Below are 21,056 nucleotides of genomic sequence, written 5' to 3' on the forward strand. Positions count from 1 at the left end.
AATAAAACCCCACTTACAACATTAAAACACACCACCATATATCCCCTTGCAAGGCACTTAAATACAGACATAACAAGGATCAATAAGAGACAAGTGGTAACAAGCACAAGGAACACAAGCACGTGTCAAAGCAATCAACAGGTAAAGGGTGAAACACCAGGGGAGACTAGAAAACAAGGGTAACTGAACAATTCTTTCATCAGGGAACAACATGAAATCATAAACACAAATACATAATCGAAGAAATAGAAAGAAACATAAACTGTCAAAATTACAAACATAAGCCAGCCTCAAACCCTCAACAAAAGGAAATCTGGGATGTCTCAGTCAACCACTCAGCCCATTAAGCCATGCAGCAGCCCAGGGAGCAGGGGAACATATTACAGGCTAACTTAGGGACACTAGGGGAACACAGAACCTGATGGCAAGCAGCCAAGCAGGGAAATGACAGACAAGGCTGTAATGGATCCTGACGCAAGGAACACATATAATATGGCAAGGACAAGTTATGTTCTATGTGCTCATATCTATTGGGCCTGTTTTGGGGCTTGACTTCTCCATCTTTGCACAGTGGGCTTATTTTCTGCTTCTTTTCCTAATTTTTTATTAGTTTTTCTTTGCTTTCAGTTAAGTTTTTATGAGTTGTAGTTTTTTGTAATATAATGTATTCATCAAATGTGTGATTCAAATAGGTCATGAAAAGTATTGTGTAATAAAATCTCAACAAACTATCAGAGATGTGTGTCAGTCAATGTATTTCTGGTATTAATTAGAAAAATTCAAGTGTTAGTGGGCACCACAACAGTACATACTGGGTACAAGTATGCAAACAGCCCTCAATTACAGAATGTGCGTAATTCTGCATCTAATGTGAGATGCAGGTAGTGAGAATCTGGGAATATGAAAACATGAAACAACTCAAAATTAACTTATTAATAAATTGCTCTGTGCATTATCAATGCACAAAGTTGTGTAGACATCCCACTCTCAGTAAACATAATTAGCAGTGCTTCCTCCCACTTGGGTGTTCCTAAGTATCTACTCCCCAGTTATCGGGTCGCCGTTGCATCCCTGTGCCCATGACCACAGAGTTTTTGGAAGATGGATATTAATGGGTAATGAAACATTGTATTTTATACATTTATTTATTAAAATATAAACAATTCAACTTGGATGGAAACGGAGCATTCGTACCGCCATTCTACACCATGGGATGATGCATTTTAAAAGCGATGTAGCTTATGTGAAATGACCAACCTATTAATGCAGCATGACGAGTCTTAAAAGATCCAAGACAGAACATTTGCTCTGTGGTCTTACGTTATAATTTTTACCCTATTGCCTTACAGCACTATTGTAGCCATCAAAAATTGTAGTTTTTATATAAAGCCTGCAGCCTTGCAGAAATTAGCGCAGCTACACCTTGGGGAACAAAATTAGCTACTTGGTGAGATGGAACTATTCCTTTATTCCAAATACTATAATTTGATCCGGACTGCAGAGACCAGGGGCCTCATGTATAACGACGAGCGTAGAATTCACACTAAAACAAGGCGTACGGACAAAACTAGGAATGTGCGTAAGCAAGAAAAAATCCAGATGCATAAAACTGTGCGTAAGCACAGATCTACGCACATTCCCTTTATAAATCCCAATGAGCGTGAAATTTAACGTACGTGAACGAGCCCACAGCCACCCCCCCCCCCGCCCCGACCCGCCCATAATTATGAATATTTGCATATGTAAATCTGTATAAATGCCCGCTTTGTTCTATGTTTTTCTTAAACAACAATGAATAAACCACGTGGGAAAAAGAAGTATTTCAGTGAGTGCGAAGTGGAGGTCATGTTAACAGAAATCGAGAAAAGAAAAGTGACATTATTTGGTGGTATAAGTGGCATCAGCAATAAACGAAAGTTGACGGAGTGGCACAGCGTGGCAGAGTCAGTTAAAAGTGTTGGTTCTGAAAATGGCACGGTGGCCAAAATTAAAAAGAAGTGGTCGGACATTAAAATCGACGTGAAAAAACGAGCGGCCGCTTACCGTAAGAGTCTTAAAAGCACAGGCGGAGGTTGCGGAATTCCCGGTATCACACCCTTTGAGCAACTAGTTGCTGCGATGATTGGGGACACACTTTTATCGGGTGAGGGGGACGCCGATGTCAGCGCGGGTGAGTTTTTCCTCGTACCATACTTGTTTGAATTACTTGCATGTTTATGAATAACACGTAGGGCGCAGATGCGGTGTTACTTTAGTTTATTCTCTTTGTTTATTCTTACAGACAATAGTACAAGAGGTGCCCCCAGTGCATTAATAGAGTACATTAATAAAGTGAAAGTGCTTTCTATTTACATAAGCATAAGCAAATTCGTTCTCTGAAGGTGACTTTATAGCAATGTGCGCGCAGTCGATAATTCGACTACATTTGGAAAACCGGACATCGCTGCGAATTGAGCTTTAATGTTTGCCTGTTCACCCAGTGTAGGGAAAATTTATATATCTCGATGACAAGCGGATTATGCCATCCCATACAGCTGGCATGGCACGACTCAGTGATGACTGAGAAATGCCTGATCGGTCCGCAAGTTCACGCTGAAAAGCACCTGTGGCTAAAAATCCGAGGGTGGAGAGAACTTGTACAGGTACCGGTAAGGCGCAATTTCTTGCAGTCTTCCTCCGTAAAGCTGGCTCCAGTTCAGCACACAGCTCCAAGAGGATAGCTCTTGGGAATCTGAATCGACTTAGTAACCAGTCATCATCATGAGCCAAGAAATCACTGTGATCCCTGAATACGCGCTCTCTTCTGACTCTTCCATTTGCTATGTCCTCTAACAATGCAAGAGAAGCCATGGTTGGAATATTTTTTGTCTTTCCCTGCACCGTTTTATTGTCACAGATTGATTACGATCAGGTGACCGATGGCCAATTAATTTCGGTGTATTTCATGCAGACCGCGTCATGAATGCGAGTGTGACACAGTGAAACTGCAGTAGCACTCTTTTGCCAGTAGGTGCCTCCATTTTGCCAAATCGAGCAGAAACTTGCGTACGCCTTGTCTAGGGTTGCCGTGAGAATGTGCGTGGCGGTACGCCAAGTTTAGTTTTTATACATCTCGACGTGAGCGTGGAAACGGGCGTGCGCAACATTTTTGTGCGTAAGCACCGTTTATACATGAGGCCCCAGATCATGGGCAAGCAGCTGGTCACCCTCAGATGTTTTTATCCAAGCAAAATACTCCAGCTGGTCAAAGTTCAGCACTGGTGATTCATCGCATTGTCCCGAAGGTGCCAGCTGAAACAAGGAAATCCAGGCCATAGTCAGCATGGCGCTCATTTAATCCCCAGCACTGAAAAGTGTCTTTCCACAGGAAGCAAATCAACATGGTAGCAAATGTTTGATGTGCATTTTTTTGGTGGTATCTATAAATGGCAAATGATTTTGGAAATTCACTTCACAATAGTGTTCTGTTTGGGGAAATCAAAATTAGCTATATGTTTTTGCATTACATTACATTAATGGCTGAAAATTCAAAACCAATAAAGTTGTTGGAAAATTCAGCTATCCTGATCATTCTACTATCCGTTACAGATAACTCCTTAAACCGGGTTCTGTCTAGATGGAACGTCTTAGGATCAGATTGTGAATCACACACACAAAACTGAAAGACCTGGGGTGTGAATCTGGATGTTCATCCTACAGACATATGTCAGTCTCCCAAATTTTTATAAATTAGATCCTTTATTTGCCATTTGCACAAGTACATTGGAAGGCTCTTGCTCTCCATGAGACACACAGACATGGGAGGGCAAGTGCAGGGGGGGGAGGGGGGGGGCATAGCACGGGGCCTTGCTCAAGGCTCCGCAGACATCTGGCTGTTCTGGTAAAGCCACACTCAAACCAGCAACCTTCCAGTCACAGCCCCATCCATTCTTACCCCACTGAGCCACTCACTGCCCTCACAGCTACATAACTTGGTGTCTGCCCTGTTTTTTCCCCCTGATTGCATTGGGATACACATATTTCCATTATGGGATAAGATTCAAGTCGAAAGATAGGGCGGGCGGGGGTGTTCCTCTCAGAGGAACCAAATGACATGCCCATTGCTCAAGATTTCCATAACACTCACGGACACCTGTTCAGCAGCAGTTAGATCACAGACAAAGTCTGTTCAGCAGCAGTTAGATCTCAGAAAAAGTCTGTTCAGCAGCAGTTAGATCACAGAAATCTTCAAAGATGTTGCATAGATGAGCTTTTTGCCACACTGTGACTGACATTTACAGGTGGTGATGTGTGAATCAAACTGATTATACTAAACAATGGTGCATGTTAATGATGTGCTAACCTTCCAAGTGTAGATGTTATGAGTAAGTATGTTCATTGAAAATGCTACTAAAATATGAAGTATTGACTAGCATGACAACTTGACTAGCCTCACTAGCATGTAATAGAGTCACATGCTGTTGAGGGTGGTATGGTGTATGAGCAGGTTACAGTGCTGCCTTGCACCTTCTGGGCTGCTGGTTGGAATGCTGCCAACGATGTGCGTGTGGAATTTGCATGTTCTCCCTGTGTCACATGAGTTTCCAGCCAGTACTCAAATTTCCTGCTCATTAAATTGTATGTGTGTGTGTGTGGCCAGTGACGGCCTGCCATCCCAATAGGGAGTATCCATGATCTGTGGCCTGTACGTCCTGGAATAGTCTCCAGGCCACTGCCCCCCGCCCCCGAGATCCTGGCCAGGATAAGCAGTTGGAAGATAGATGTGCTGGTCAGAGACAAAAAAGGGCCCTTTTTGTAATAATCACTAAATCAAGCCATTAATTACAAACAGAATAACTGCCAGAGGTTAATGCCCAATCAGCTTATCATACTTTTCCTGGTCTATCAAGTGCACAAACTTCTAATTGTTAATCTTCTTAAAACTGTGGCCACCATTTCAGCTTTGCAGCAAACTGAGATACTGAGATGTGTCATTTTTTCCCAAGGCTGTTCGATTCTCAGGATGTGACCATCTTCATGCTTCGCCGCAGTATTTTGGTATCACTGCCATGCTTCTCTGCCTTCAGCGTCATTCACAAGCTTTGTTTCAAACTCCATGTGCAATTTCAGGGACCTTCTCCTCTGTGACTCAGTCTGACACGCAGATCCCTATCGGGGAGGGATGGAGATACTGGCAGCGTCTGAGTGCCTCATCGTGTTGATTTGACCTGCCCTTTCTCACTGGGATGCTCAGTCTCAGATACTCAATGTTTTTAAGTCTTACCTCAGTCTGTGCTGTTATAAAGGTTCATTCCTTTGAGGATTTGGATACCCCCTGATTTTCATGGAGTAATTTAAATCAATCCCTGGCTGAAGGACTGAATGACCTGAAATCAACAACTATTACTGCACTCAGGAACTGTTCATCTTCTGATTGCCAACCAATTTGTGCAGATGCCGCTTTCCTGTAACAAAAGGCACTGAAGGCCTGGGTGAAGGGAACCCAAACTTTTACATCTGAATGTCCATCTTTTGCTATATTATATTATATTATAGTATATTATATTATATTATATTATATTATACAATGGCACCTTGTTTTGCGCACAAACGTGCTTGTAATCCAAAGCACTCGTATATCAAAGCAATTTTTCCCATTACAAATAATGGAAACTCAGATGATTTGTTCCACAACCCAAAAATATTCATATAAAAATGATTAATACAAAATATAAAGTAAAAATGCAAATAATTTTGTGTGACTTTAACAAGGAACCTATCCAATGACGGCCACTTTTGCCTCCTTTACTCTTTCGTGGAAATGTGGACATTGCATTGTCATTAAACAGATTCATTGCTCGCACTGCTACGCCCTTATTTGGGTGGTGCTTTTCTATTAAATTTTGACTATACAGTATGAGTGAGGCACACCGACTGAGACTGAGCATGGGAGACGATTACCCACAATCCCACAGCGAAAGAGAGAGAAGAACCATCGGCTCAGTTCTGATTACATGACGCTAGGCAGACATAGCATATACGTAATACTCGTATTGCAAGACCTCGGTCATTTATCATGTTAAAATTTATTTTTGCTCGTTTTGCAAAAAACTCTTAGTTACTCGCAATCCAAGGTTAATACATTTTACTGTATTATATTATCTTTTTTCTTTAATATGTGCAGGGTAGGATGTGAAGACCAAAAATATGAATTCAGTATAAATAATGTTAGAATTGACCACTACAGGAAGTGACATCTTCCCTAGGTCACCCGGCAAATGTTCACCGCCTGTTAGCTCTGCTGTCTTTGCTTATGTTCAGAAGGTGTGGTACCACACTGGCAGGTAGGCTGACTCCGGGGCACCCATGAGGCAGAGAAAGTGGAAGACATTCCGAGGCCCAAACACTGGTGGGGGGGGGGTTCAAGGGCCAGATTATTGTGCAACCTGAGTTTAACTCCAGAAAAAAAGTGTTCCAGTGATGAAGGTTGGACGTCAGAAGATGCGTTGCCTGTGGCTTTGGCAGGTTTGGCAAACTTGGACTTGATTTAAGGATGTATACAATTTCAGTTGCATGGCTAGCTGTATTTTCTTAACTGACAAAACATTCAGTACTTTTAAACAATGAATTCAACAGCTCAAAATGAATCACCGAAGCCTGTGCTCGATAGTAAAGATGCTAATAAGAAATTAGCTAAACTAAGAGAATCAAAATATATGAAATTCCTTATTATTGGCCATAGTACAGTGTGGTTTGTGGCTCAGTATGTCTGACGCAACAAGCAAAAGTACAGGCTGTAAATCCCTCAGCCTTGTTTACAGAAGGCAGCCCAGGCAAAAACAGCTTTTGTGGGAGGAAAGAATGAACGGTATGGGTGAGTTCTCTCACCTTGTAGCCAGCATGTAATCATCTAACATGTCACTTGTAATTGCTGACCTTTTAAATTACATGCTTTCACTCTAACATATTTAGAGGATCTGATGTGCTTCTGTCCATGGGTTTTTTAACGGTCAAATATAGCCCCACTGAGACCATGTATCTCTCTCTCTCTTTCTCTCTGATTTTGTCTTTCTGTATGCACACAGGCATGCGCAACATATGTGGAAAATGTTGCCTAACCAGCCCCATCCATTAATAATCATCAAAGTCATTTGTCTAGCAGCAAGACCAAAAAAAATGTTCTTTGACATGGGCGTATTAATAGAATCGAGGTGTGCGCCCTACTGACCAGTCAGCATTCATACCAGGCAAATGCTTAATAATTAAACACTTAATGTCACCTTTTTGTGTCAAACCAAGGTAATCCTGCTGTGGAATTAGTTACGCTTGTTTCACCGCAGATGTCGTCATGTAGCACTCTCTTAAAGAGCTTAGGCCTTTTACTAGCTAACAGATACAGCATCAGTTTTTTCAAACAGCTTTAATCTATTAAGACTGTGGTTGGACCAAAAGCCGGTGTACACGAGTCCTCAAGAACAGGATTAAGATGTGTATTTTTAAAAAGTTACACCATATCCCAAGGGGACAGTCATTTTACATACAAACACTCAGGGGCCTCAGGACATCAATTCATCACTGAGGACAGGTTCCACTAGTGCCAGGAACACTGGCAGGCATGCTGAGCTGAAACTGTATCCCACTGGCCTGTCCTCACACACGCTGTCTACACTCTGTAACCCATCTCCCCCACCAGAACTGTTTATTAACCTTTCTATATTAAGCAAGCGGCTTCCTCTCTGTAAACCCTTTCTACTCTCCATGCAACACTTCTAGCTGGCAAACATTAAGTTCCCTGCTATTCCTAACCCCCTTGAATCTATTTTTATGCTTTTGTTACAAAAAGAAATTGTCTGTATCTTCAGATCATTAGTAATTAGGTTGAGGGAAAAGAAGCAAGATGCAGTCAAAGGAGACATTATAAAAATTATAAAAATGATAAAAGTCTATGATAAGTGTGATAAGTGGCTCTCAGAACTTCCAAAGCACCAACAAACAAATGATGGCAAACCTAATAAAGTTTACTCTTTAGCTAATGACCTGGAATGCCGCTAAACTCGCAGTTTTAATTAGTTTATTAGCATCTTTTTCACCTGTCTGTGGCATTTCTAACAGACCTGCCTACTGGGGAGAGGGACTTGGGGCCCTATTATACTCTGGCTCAAAACGCAATGCAAAGTGGTTTTGCTAGTTTCGTAGCAGCGCATTGCTCATTTTCACGCCATGTGCACCTGCTTTCCGTGTCTGTGCCTACTAAAGCCGGGCAGTTCATCCAATTTTAATTTCAACTGCACACCATGTTGGTGATCTTTTCTGGGACTGGAGTTCGTCTACGAGGATCGCCAGTTGTGTGACTAGGGTGGAGTGGAACCGCTGGACCAGCCTGTTGCTCTAAGGGTGAAGGGTTTCTGCAACACCCCGCCTGCTGACCTCGTCAAATACCTGAGCCTCAAAGTACTTCCCCTGGCCTCTGTTTCAGCTCCTCGGGGGTCCCAAACCTGCAAAAGTACTCCTCGACCAGTTTAGTAGCTGTGGTGGTGGCATTCTGATATGTCGACTATAAAATAGTCGATGGCCATGAATATGTAGCTGTTCCTGGCCTTCTTGGGGGGGACGGGGCCCAGGATGTCCACCCTCACATGCTCCAGGGGAGCGCCCCCCAGGTATGGCTGCAGGAGAGCCTGGAACTGCTGGCTAGGACCCTTTCTGAGCTGTGCATGTATCACAACAGTGCATGAAGTGCTTGGTGTCCTGCAGCTTCCTGGGGTGATGCTGGACCTTGAAATCACACTCCACCAGCACATCCAACCAACAGGGGATGAGGGATCCGTTCTCACCCGTAACTGCTGGCCACTGGGGTAGGGACGGAAATGCTTACATGCCTGCATCATGGCTAGCAGTTCCCGTCGGGTCACACAGTAGTTGTGCTCCTGCCTACTTAGCGTTTGGCTGAAATACGCAACCAATCGCTCCCCTCCGGGTGCCACATGCGAAAGCACAGCGCCGAGCCCCTCGCCACTAGCAAGGATGACACAGCTCTGGGTACACAAGCATGGGAGCATCAGCAAACGCAGCGCGGAACTGGTTAAATACTGCGGCACAGACATCCATCCACACAAAACCGCCTCTGTCTTCTCTGGGTTGATGGCCACACCTTCCCTGCTGACGACGTGATCCAGGAAGCACATTTGACTCTGGAGGATAGAGCACTTCCGAAGGTTCAGCCGCAGTCCCACCTATCAGATCACGTAGAGCACAGTTTTTAAGTTCCAGAGTGCCCCGGTAAAGTCAATGGCATGCGTGAGCAGACTGAGAAAGACAGCGCCCTGGGTCGGGGGAACGTTAGCCAGGACGCACTCCATGAGCATCTTGAAAATGGCTGGAGCATTGCACAGGCCGAACAGCATCGACTGAAGTGTCATAGTCTGAGGTGCAAGAAGCTGAATCACGTCGACCCGGCGCATCGTGAATGCACAGCATCGAATAGGAGTCCTTCCTCGTCTCCACGTTGAGTTGTTGGTAATCAACACAGGATCACCATGACCCATCCTTTTTGGCACCATAGGCTACTACAGCTACCCACGGGCTGTTGGATGTCATATCTTGGATTGTCTGCTCCGCCTCTTGTCGCTTTGCCAGGGATAGTCTGTGTGGATGCAGCTGGATGAGCGAGGCATCTCCTGTATTGATGTGGTGCTGCACCTGGGATGTGGGATGGCACTCTTCATCCTTGGCAACAAAGATGTCCCAGAATGAGTCCAACAGAGCTTTCATCTCATCTCGCTGCTCCAACGTCAGGTCCAGGCTGCTACGCTGCCATAACTCCTGGACAGCTTACACCATCTAGGGAGACAGCCTCGCTGCGATGTTACTGTGCTCCGCAATCCGGACAGGACTCGGGGTTGTGTCACCAGTGATCTTCCTTCAGAATCTGTGGGGTGCTCTCTTCCCCCTCTGTGACGATTCCTCTTCTCCTCTTGCCCGCCACCGCTGTCCATGGCCGTCACTATCACACTGGAGGGCCACCACGTTCATTCTACGGTGGAGGGCTGCCCCCGGAACATCGATGGTAGCCCAGAGGCGAACTAACAGGTTTAGCCCAATGATGCAAGGGTCAAAGATGTTGGCTAGCCAGATCTCCTGCAACACCATGTGGCCTGCTAGCGGGGCCCCGCAGCTGTCTCTTCCCCCTTATGGCTGTGTGCACACCAGTCACTAATGCCAGCTGGTGCCCGGCACCACACCCGGGTGGATCAGGGTGATGGTGGACCCTGTATCCCCCAGGGCTCGGCAGGGAGTTCCATCCACCATGCAGTCGATGTCGAGGCCACTAGTCTCACCAAGGTGGCCCACTCTTGGAGCGGTAGGGGTTGGACTGGTGTGCGTTGCGGGTGGCGTCCCCATTACGGCAATAACATCCCCAGCCTTTTATCATTGCGCTGTTGTCGATCCTCCAGCTGCTCCCTCATCTTCCCCTCTCACTGTCGGTGGCTGAACCGCCACTCCAGTACAGTAATCAGGGTCCCACAGTCGCTGGTTCTTCTGGAGAGAGGCTTTGAAGAGCCTTCAGTGCCACCCCCTTCAGCGACATGGCCAGGCGACTCGCCATTTCCTCAGGGGACCAGGCTCTGAGCCATGCTGCCAGCCAGACCTGAGTCAGGTACTGTAGGGCTCCAAGTGCCCCTTTCTGTCATAGTGGGACAACTTCAGGGGGGCCTTGATCTCGACCAGCTGCATCCCCGTTCTGTGCTGCTGCCGCTTGGGTAGGCGGGGGCGCTAGCGCCATTGGATTGCTCTGGGAAGGCAAAGTGCTCAGTTCCTGAAGGTTCCCTCTGGTTGCCTGTGCCCCTTATATGTCGGGTTCTTTGGAGCTCTTCTGGCTCCCTCTTGAGCTCCGGGATGGTTGCCCCCTGTTCTGACACAACTGTAGTGAACTGACCGATCATGGTATCAGAGGGCGTAGTAAGAGGCAGGAGGCAATAGGATTCAACCACAAGGGGATCCAGCGCTATGTTTAGAGTTCAAGGAAATACTTTCAAGTTCAATAAATGCATGACATTTCCAAAGTAATCGTAAACTATTGTGACCTCGAAATTGACTAATATAATCATGATTATGATTTATGCCGTTATCAAGCAGCCCTTGTGCCTATCTTCTTGAAAATTTCAGCCTATTCTGGATTAGTGTTGTAGTTCTCGAGACCGGTCTTGGTCTCGAGACCGGTCTCGAGACCAATTTTTTGTGGTCTCGGTCTTGTCTTGGTCTCGACTCTATTTGGTCTCGGTCTTGTCTTGGTCTCGACTCTATTTGGTCTCGGTCTTGTCTTGGTCTCGGACATAGCGGTCTCGATGGGATGGGGAAAAAAAGAGAAAACTGCACATCCTCACAGAACAGTATCATTATTTATTACGCGCCTCAATTCAAATGCAACCAGTCAGATGCATCCATTTCAAAAACGTTACATTTTATACATTTTCTCCACGGACACTGCCAGTGCTTCACAGTCCACAAACATCATACACATCGTACTGTATCATACATCGGCAAAAAAATGTCCGAAAATGTCCGCGAAGTCTATAGCATAGTTATAATTCAAATAAATTAGGTATTTTACATTGATTAGAAAGCACGGTCTTGGAGGTGCAAGTCAATCTGGAGGCTCATTCTCTTCAATTCAAAGCAAAGGATCATTACATAGCTGTATTCATAGCTTACCCGAGGCCTCTGTCCCTGGTATAAGAGACTTAATATGAACATCTTTCTGGTACATCCCATCTCTTTCCCTTGACGAGGTCTGATAAAATGGTTATAGGAGAGGATTGCTGAGAATATTATTTTCCATCAGGTCTCATAACTATGACAAATCTGGGAGATTTTAAATGAGAGACATATGGACATACGGACAATATAATTGAAAAGATAACATGAATTTGATTTAACGAGTAATGACACTTTACAGCAATGCCTTTTTTCTCTACAGTTGATCTGGGTAATGTGATGTCGATTCTAGCCCTAGTCTGTTTTCGGTCTTGGTCTTGGTCTTGGTCTCGACCAGTCTTGGTCTTGGTCTCGCCTTAGTGTGTCTTGGTCTTGGTCTCGCCTTAGTGTGTCTTGGTCTTGGTCTTGGACTTGGTCTTGGTACCCTCAAGTCTCGGCAGTGTCTTGGTCTTGATACCCTCCGGTCTCGGCAATGTCTTGGTCTCGGTTTAGGCGGTCTTGACTACAACACTATTCTGGATACACTGACTGCTTTCTGTAGCAGTCTCTCATAATGCATAGCTATCATGTGCATCTGTGCAGCTCTACAGAGATTCTAATTTACATTTGATAATAATGCAGTGTTCCTGTAACAGTAAGACTTTGGGTTTAAAATAGAATTCTGGGATAGTGTTAGTTTCCCATTTCTGTGGAAGTTAGGAGTGAAAAGATAAGTACGGTGACACCCAAAGTCAAACTGCTATGTAATGACCTATTACATTAAGCTTTCAGTAGCAGCACCTTCATTTATTTTAATGACTCTGCCTTTATGTTTCGATTTCGAGATTCCACACCAAAGGTCAGGCCAAGAAAAAAAAGTTTTAGCTCAAGGTGCTAATCCAGGCAACAGCTGGGCCTCAACATTTTGTAGTAATGATGTTTTGTAAACTAGATCCGGATTTAGGTGCCATAGTAGTGCTAGTCTAAGGATCACCCCGTGCGGCTCTGTAATTCCATGCCCAGACTGAACTCGTGGCTTGCAAGGCGAGATGAATGCAAAAGGGGTGAAATGTGTCACAAGCCAATGTCAACGATGGAGGCTGGCACGCAGAACGGACACCAAGTCACTCCTGTGTGTAACCATGATACCAATTGCAGGCTGTCAGCTATTTCAGGCTGGACCCCTCAGTGTCTGGAAATTTATTTTGCTTTCGTGTTTCTAATTAGACTTAGTGAGATATAACTTGAGGTTTGCACTGCAAAGCCTATGTTTTGCTGGAGTCCTAAGCGAAAAGACTGGCTTGCGGGATGCGTCCCATGGCGGGAACATTACGAGATGTGACAGACTTCTGTTTAAGGTTGCAGCCTTATATAATTGCCGCGATTAGCATCCTTAGTGGTGAGTGACAGAAAGAAGCATGTGTTCGAATGTTGTCATTACAGTAAATACTAACTGAAATTTCATGTTGTTTTGCTGTTTCCATACTTGTAATTGTATATATCAGATTCATAATCATAATTCATATTATAGGAATACAAGACAATAAGTGACTGTATGTAGACAATGTAACAGTATAACTGAGCTTCTGCTGGGTTTGGGGACATCGGTAAATATCTCAAGGTATATAATGTGAACAATCGTATAGTAAAGACACATACAGAGGATTTAATGTCAGTCCTTGAGGTTATTAGACCTACCTCTTCTCAAGGTACTGCATGAAGGTAGCAGGCCACAAAAAACCCATCGCTTGTGTACTGTACACCTCCAACAGGAATGCAGTCATAAGCGATGTCGGCAAAACCAGAGGAGCTGCCTGCCACAGGGATACATCTCAGACTGGCTCATTCAGAGACCGAATAGGGGAGAACGTCCCCCATCACTTCCCATAATTTGCAATAAATCCCAGCTGAGTCCATTCGCCCCATTTTGTTCCTAGAAAAGGTTTCGTGTAAAACCTCAGAAGGAGTATCGCTCCCATAGTCACCAAACTGATCTGGTGCTAAAGGGCACAACATCTGTCTGCACATCTGCTTTGATGTCTGCTGCTTCTCCATGAACGATAACTACCAGAAATTTTCAAGATAAACCAGAGCACCATTGCTTACGCCTCAGCACATTATCGAATACTAAAAATACCAAGTTTAGTCAACCTCTGTGCAAAAGTATTAATAATATAATATAATATGTAGATATGGGATTAGATATCTCCACAGTGTCCAGGTATCTTGTTTTATCGTATTACCAGCCATACTGCCGGACAGCTGCTGTGCACGGGAGTGTTTAAGGATGCAGAGGGATGCTGGGTGCTGTTCCCAGTCGGTGGTGGGGTGGCGCCCTGCTGAGGACGAGCAAAGATGCCTGGGCCATATAAAGCAGAGCCCATGCCCTCGGCTGAAGCCAGACTCCAGTGGTAGCGGTGGCAGTGCGGAGACTCAGGTGTCAGCCCATGTGCGGGACTGCCGCTCATAGCGGGACAGCGGGGCAGCTGCAGCGCGGCTCGGAGAGAGGCCCGGGGAGAGGCAAGCAGAGGGTACCTGGTCTTAGTTAATACATGCCTGCATGCTTTAGGAAAAGGAGTGTGAGTGTGTGTCTGCATGAATGAGACGGTGAGAGGGATAACAAATATTCTTCATGATGTCAAAGATCATTCAATGTACTGACTGTATCAGCACACACTTTTATTAGTTATATTCTGAAACCTTTCTTATTTATTTGTTTCCTTCTTTCTGATAAGGTGAATGTATTCCATAATACATACACAGATAAATATACACTAATTTCAGTATTTCATTTCAGTATTATGGTTATAAATATGTAAAATGAAGATTTTTGTAAATTCTTTTAGAGTATTGTTACATTTAAAATTGGTTCTTAATTTTCAAATACCCTTAAGATTTTTACACTTGTCTCTATATTTATATTTACTGTTCTATACATTGCAGCATCATGGTCAGATTTTAGCCAAACAATAGGCAATTGTAATCCCTGAAAAGAAAAGTATTGTGAACATTTACTTAAAAGGATACAGATTGCGTGTGTTTGTCGCTGTATAACTGAAACATTGTTTATTTCAAATTTGTCATTTCCAACATCCCAATACTGAATAAGAGACTGAGTGATGAATGCAAGAGGAGTTTCGGGAGTCTATCTTGTAATACTTTGTTTAAAGGGTAACCACGTTTGTAGCTATGATTTAATATGACATGTGGCTTTTTCCATAATTTTCCACAATGACCATATTCTTTAAGTATTATAATTATCACAGATTACATTACCCACAAAGAAAACTATGTAAATATAGTACATTGATAATGAATGGGACAAATGCATGTGCTTGTAGTATCATGATATCATTTGTCATGGTATAAAAATGTTTATAAATAAGAGTCGGAGACTGCCAGGAGAATTTAGAATTCATTTAAAGTTGGTCCTTCATATTTATCAACAAGAAGCCAATACAAAAACACACAAAATAGTAAGATAATTAAAATACTGTACCGATGCAATACAACGTGCATGCATTTATTTAACCAAAATTGCATGCTTAAACCTGCAAATCTTCACTTGCAAATGAATAAAAGAATTACAATGTACGTAACAAACATTGAAATTAAAAAGTGAATGAAATGCTTTTATGAAAAATGGAGGGCAGTGGGATTTATTGTTTATAAGCAGTATAAGGTGAGTGAAAGGCCTCATTTGAAAGACTCAACCCAGAAATTTTGTCTTGCTTGTACTTACTCTCCTGTCTGTCTGAGATAATATGAACAAGGCAGTAATACTGAATTTTCTACACATGATGCGACAAACTATTGTCTGAGGTCTATGAATAACCTCTGGATATTGCCAAAAAGCAAATGCTTTGTACTTTCCATTGTACTCTCTCATTAGTCCTGGAACAACAGCGTAATATAGATGATGCAGTGGGAATTTGGAGTTGTATGGTGACATTAAAGCACTAAAATGTGATATTTGCAGGTTTTACTCGGTTCAGTGTGTTTTAGCACCACCGGGGTCAGCATGGTGCACTGTGAAGTACTGGCAGATTCAAGGAATCAATCATTTTTATTAGTGCTGTTTAGCCGCAGGAAGTGTTAATTGTGCCTGGTGGGGTTGGGAAACCCCACACACATTGAAAGTACAATATTCAAACAATAATTGAAAGTGTGAAATGTCATTCATTTGTATCTTTGTTTCCCTTAAGCAGACGTAAATGTTCATACTGAATGAATGTAGTGAAACTTGTAACAGCTGAAGATAGATAGATAATAGATATGACTATTTTAGTATAATATCCAAATACTTGCAAGTGGAAATTTAAATTATGCAAAAAAGGACAGATTATTTACATAGTCAAAGTTTTAAACAGGAGCGTCACTAGCGATTTATGAAAGGGGGGTGAGTCTTTACTAAGGGGGCCTAATATTAATGAAACTGAATAAGAGCCCAATATTTAAACTCAATTACATTACATTTATTGGTGCGGCTAAAAAATATTTTAGGAGGGTTAAAGCTGCCCCTAAAACAGTCCTAGCAATGCCCTTCATTTGATAGGTGAATTATGCATTATTTATTGTGATCAGCCACAAGGATTGATGCTTTTTTTGGAATGTGCAAACCTTTTAAAATTATGGATGTTCAGAACGAACTTTGTAACGCCAGGTGGTCGATATAAATAACTGTTGTTCAGTGTTGACAAGTAAGATAAAAAGCATCTCTAAGTTCAAAATTAAATATATGCTACAGACCAGGTACCGTATTTACCTAGTTTAATTATATGTATCTTGAAAAATAAAAACAGTTTGTTAAATAGTTGATGAACTTCATACATTTTATGATATAGTTTCATTAAATTTCCAGGTAACACCATGTAGCTACAGCTTACAATTGCTTGTTAAATGCAATCTCAAATTAGTAAAGAACAAGGCCAACAACTTGCGGGTATTTTGCTTATATGACTGTGTTTATGATTTCCATGGAAAATTCCCCCCAGATCTAACATCTGACTCACTCCAGAATCAGCTATGGCAGACGGCAGCCATATTGATGAACTGATGGAACTGACAGCCCAGAGCTTAAGCTACCTTGAGATCAATGAGCATTTCAACATCATCAAAGAAATTGGCCGTGGAAAATATGGGAAAGTGTTGCTGGTTACTCATCGCTGCAAGGGTATGTCTGCAAAGATTTGTTCATGTTTCATGCTCATAGCATGGAAGTATCTAAATATCCACCATCCATCCATCCATCTTATCAGTGACACATATTTAAGAATGCACGTTTATTTGTTTTTAAATTAAAAAAAATAGAATTTAGATCTAAAATCTTACCTGACCTTACCTGACCAATACTAGTAATTACAATATTACAGTACTAGTTGCAAAATATTACTAACTACTAATTGTAATAGGCTTACTCATTACAAAATCTTTCCTTGTGACATGTTGTAGGCCTGCACGTATTTTCTAAAATATTTGATCATCACTTTTTTCCTGTTGCTCTGTACTGTAGGTACCCCAATGGCCCTGAAAGTCATGCCAAAGACCTCTACCAAGCTGCAAGGCTTTCTGCGAGAATACTGCATCTCACTGCAGCTGTCCTGCCACCCCTGCATCGTAGGGCTCTTCGGAATCGCCTTCCAGTCCGCAGAGCACTATGGATTTGCACAAGAGCTGGTGATAGGGAGGGACCTGTTTGCTGTGATTCAACCGCGGGTGAGTGAAGGACTAGTCACATTAGGACATAGCCTGTATTTTGTGTGTCATGTTCTATTTTTGCATCAAACGTTTAGGGCCTTAAATTTTGATGGAACTCCACAAAGCTCCCAGTTCTTTGCTATGGCGATTTACACGCCTTCACTTTGGTGACTTATACATATTAGAATTTTTGGGTGGTGTCTAGTTTCAGTTCAAGTTGTAATTTCAGAGATAAAGTCTTTTGAGATCTGTGACTAACCAGCCCTGAAATCTAAATAAGTAATTAAAGACATGCTCATGTGCAGATCATTTTACAGGAAAGTATCACGTTCCACATTCAGAATTTGAATATCAAAGCAATAATGCAGTTATTGCAGTTTCGGTGTCCGATTTACTTTGGGTTGAAGCAGAACATATTCCACATCACCATGTTGTACACTGATTGTTATGTTTACTATTTATTATTCTGTTAATTCCTGGGAGAATAAGGTCTGCTATTCCAAGCTGTAAGAACGATAAAGTGATGAATTAAATTCAGATTCTGTCTGAATGGGTCACACTGCAGAATTCAGAGCAGCATCACCCTTTGCTTGGCACATAGAGCACTTTCTTTATGCTGATAGGTGGGCATCCCAGAGGGGGCCGTGAAGCGCTGTGTGCTGCAGGTAGCCAGTGCCCTGGAGTTCATCCACGAGCACGGCCTGGTGCACCGCGACATCAAGCCCGAGAACATCCTGCTGTCGGATCGCCACTGCTGCCGGGTCAAGCTGGCCGACTTCGGTCTATCCCAGAAGAGGGGAACTCTGATCAGCTTCATCTCGGGCACCTTACCCTACATGGCCCCAGAGCTGTGTGCGATGGCCTTGGAAGCTGGGCAGAAGGCTTCCAGAGCTGCCCCGCTGAGTGTAGAGCCAAGCCTCGACACCTGGGCCTTTGGTGTGCTCATCTTCTGTATCCTCACAGGCTTTTTTCCATGGGAGCACTGCACCGCATCTGATGACTTTTACCAGGAGTTCGCTGATTGGTGCCAAGAACCCACGGGAGCCAAAGTACCATCTCAGTGGAAGAGATTCACACCAACCTCAATGGAAATGTTCAGCAGGCTGCTGGCGCTAGATGCTAAGAAAAGGTGTAAGGTGGCTGAGGTGAGAGCCTATTTGAATGAAGACTGGGTGAGGACAGTACCCCCTGGTGGACGGGTAGTAGATCATGCCAAGGTCAAGGCTGGGTCCACCCTCAGTGTGTCCAGGAGCAGCCCTGTAACGGTAGAGGTGGAATAAAGATTATCAGTCTTGATGACTAATTATTTGGTAATTAAGCTTAATTATTAGTTTTTAGTTGTAATAAAAGAAGTTCATACATCAAAGTATATAAAAAATATTTTTGTAATGTATAGTATTAATACCACTAGATGTGGCTTCCTGTTTAGAGAGTGTATTGCAATTTAGAAATTATATTTCTGTTATCTTTAACATACACCGATCAGGCATAACATTAAAACCACAAGCCTAATATTGTGTAGATCCACCAAAACAGCTCTGACCCATGGAGGCATGGACTCCACCAGACCTCTGAAGGCATCTGACACCAAGACATTAGCAGCACATCTGTTAAGTCCTGAAAGTTGTGAGGTGGGGTCTCCATGGATCAGACTTGTTTGTTCAACACATTCCACAGATGCTCGATCAGACTGAGATGTGGGGAAATTGGAGACCAAGTCAACACCTTGAACTTTTTTTTCCTCAAACCATTCATGAAAAGTTTTTGCAGTGTGACAGGGCAGATTATCCTGCTGAAAGAGGCCACTGCAGTCAGGGAATACTGTTGTCATGTGCTTGGTGTGCAACAATGACTAGGTAGGTGGTACCTATCAAAGTAACATCCACATGAATGTCAGGACCCAAGGTTTCTCAGCAAAACAAGCCCTCCAGCTTGCCTTCTTCCCATAGTGCATCCTGGTGCCATCTCTTCCCCAAGTAAATGATGCACACCTGGCTGTCCACATGATGTGGACATAAATGTGACTCATCAGACAAGGCCATCTTCTTCCATTGCTCCATGGTCCAGTTCTGATGTCCAGCAAGCAAGCAGTGATGTATTGTGTCTTCTGACACCTTTCTATCATAGCCAGCATTAACTTTTTCAGCAAATTGTGCTATAGTAGTTCTCCTGTGGAATGGGACCCAACAGGCTAGTCTTTGCTCCCTACACGTATCAATGAGCCTTGGGTGCCCATGACCTTATTACTGGTTCACCAGTTGGCCATCCTTGGACCACTTTTGGTAGGTACTGACCACTGTATACCAGAAACACCCCACAAGACCTGCAGTTTTGGAGATGCTCTGACCCAGTTGTCTGGCCATCACAATTTGGCTTTTGTCAGTCACTCAGATTCTTACACTTGCCCATTTTTCCCACTTCCAACACATCAGTTTCAAAAACTGACTGTTCACTTTCCCAAAATATAATGGCTCCCTTGACTAGTGTCATTTATTTTCTTCACCTGTCAGTGGTTTTAATGTTATGGCTGATCAGTGCAAAACATTTTGTTTAATAATACTCATTGTAACCATTGTAAAATTGTCAATAAAAATGCCTTAAAAAACTTAAACTGAATGTTTTTTTTTTACAATGGTAAATGCAGCTGGATAAGAAATAAGATGCATGTCGACAACTGACATGAACAGTTTTTTTTTGCACGATGAGAGCATTTCAGAGGTTTTCTCTGTAATTAGCTGCGATTCATTCATCTCATCACCCTTTTAAATGGGCGGAGCTGTCACGATTGCGTGGCTTGGGTGGTGCTGTCCTGTTACTGAGGAACAGCAAGGGTGGTACCACCAATCAATGAACTAATGATTATCCCCACCCAGGGACGCCTCTGTTCCAAGTGGCTGCCAAGCTGTTTAGCTCAAGCTGTGATCCAGCAGTCCGTGCTGCTGTAGAATTTACGTCTCTGTGTGTTTGAAACCTCTTAGCTGTAGTTTTGTTGGGTTTCTACATAATCTGGCCTTGGAATAGCCCTAACCCCCATTCTGACTGATTCTTCCTCCTTGCTCTTGAGCGTGGACCAAAGACCAATGCGACCAAAGACCCAGAGCAGATTTATAACAATCTGGTAAGTGGTCTGGAGGCCGCTGAGTCCAGATGTTGATCTGTGGTGGATGTCCATGTGACAAGAGCACAAATGACCTCAATGGGTAAATGTGTCAGTTCACAGTCGACCACCAGGGCACAGATCAGATTTCCTTGTTTGCAGCCACCTCCGCAGCGTGTCTGATTGCGGTGGCCTTTCCCCCGCCCTGGGTTCAGCACTCCCTACCAATACCCATTTCAGCCTCAGATAATCTCCTGGCAGCTGGTCCTCTTTGACGGATGCTGGCTTTTGTGTTGGCCGTGCCTCAACAGGGCCGTTTCTGGATCAGTATTGGGTGTAACAGCGGAACAGAGGCAGTTTGGCCAGGGGCCTGGACTGACTCATTCTGCTGCTTTGCATTGTATTTAACCGGCTAATCCAGCCAAGTTTTACCCAACACAGTGGCTAAGGAAACCACTGTTGTGATTTTTCTTTACCCTGCTTCATCCTGGTGCTCATTCTGCCCAGTTCTGCACATTCTGTGCTTCACAGCATTCCACTATTCTCACACATGCCCAGTTAAAAAAAATCTTCAAGTATGTCATGCTGA

General features: G+C 43.5%; 1 protein-coding gene across 4 annotated transcripts; it reads left to right on the forward strand.

Moving 5' to 3' along the window:
- Positions 1 to 1,893: 1,893 nt before the first annotated feature.
- On the forward strand, positions 1,894 to 19,981 carry LOC111851636 (serine/threonine-protein kinase SBK1). Of its 4 annotated transcripts, none has more exons than XM_072713034.1 (4): positions 1,894 to 2,170; positions 16,668 to 16,846; positions 17,186 to 17,388; positions 17,994 to 19,981. In XM_072713034.1, exons 2-4 carry the CDS (start codon positions 16,699 to 16,701, stop codon positions 18,648 to 18,650), a joined length of 1,008 nt encoding a protein of 335 aa, XP_072569135.1. In that variant the 5' UTR covers positions 1,894 to 2,170; positions 16,668 to 16,698; the 3' UTR covers positions 18,651 to 19,981. The 4 variants fall into 4 exon arrangements, with proteins under 4 accessions (XP_072569135.1, XP_023682480.1, XP_023682481.1 ...); XM_023826712.2 differs by lacking the exon at positions 1,894 to 2,170 and adding an exon at positions 12,939 to 13,072 and having other exon boundaries at positions 16,691 to 16,846; XM_023826713.2 differs by lacking the exon at positions 1,894 to 2,170 and adding an exon at positions 13,964 to 14,204.
- Positions 19,982 to 21,056: the final 1,075 nt, after the last annotated feature.

Source organism: Paramormyrops kingsleyae, chromosome 6 (genome assembly GCF_048594095.1).
Source record: "Paramormyrops kingsleyae isolate MSU_618 chromosome 6, PKINGS_0.4, whole genome shotgun sequence".
NCBI classification, from domain to species: domain Eukaryota; kingdom Metazoa; phylum Chordata; class Actinopteri; order Osteoglossiformes; family Mormyridae; genus Paramormyrops; species Paramormyrops kingsleyae.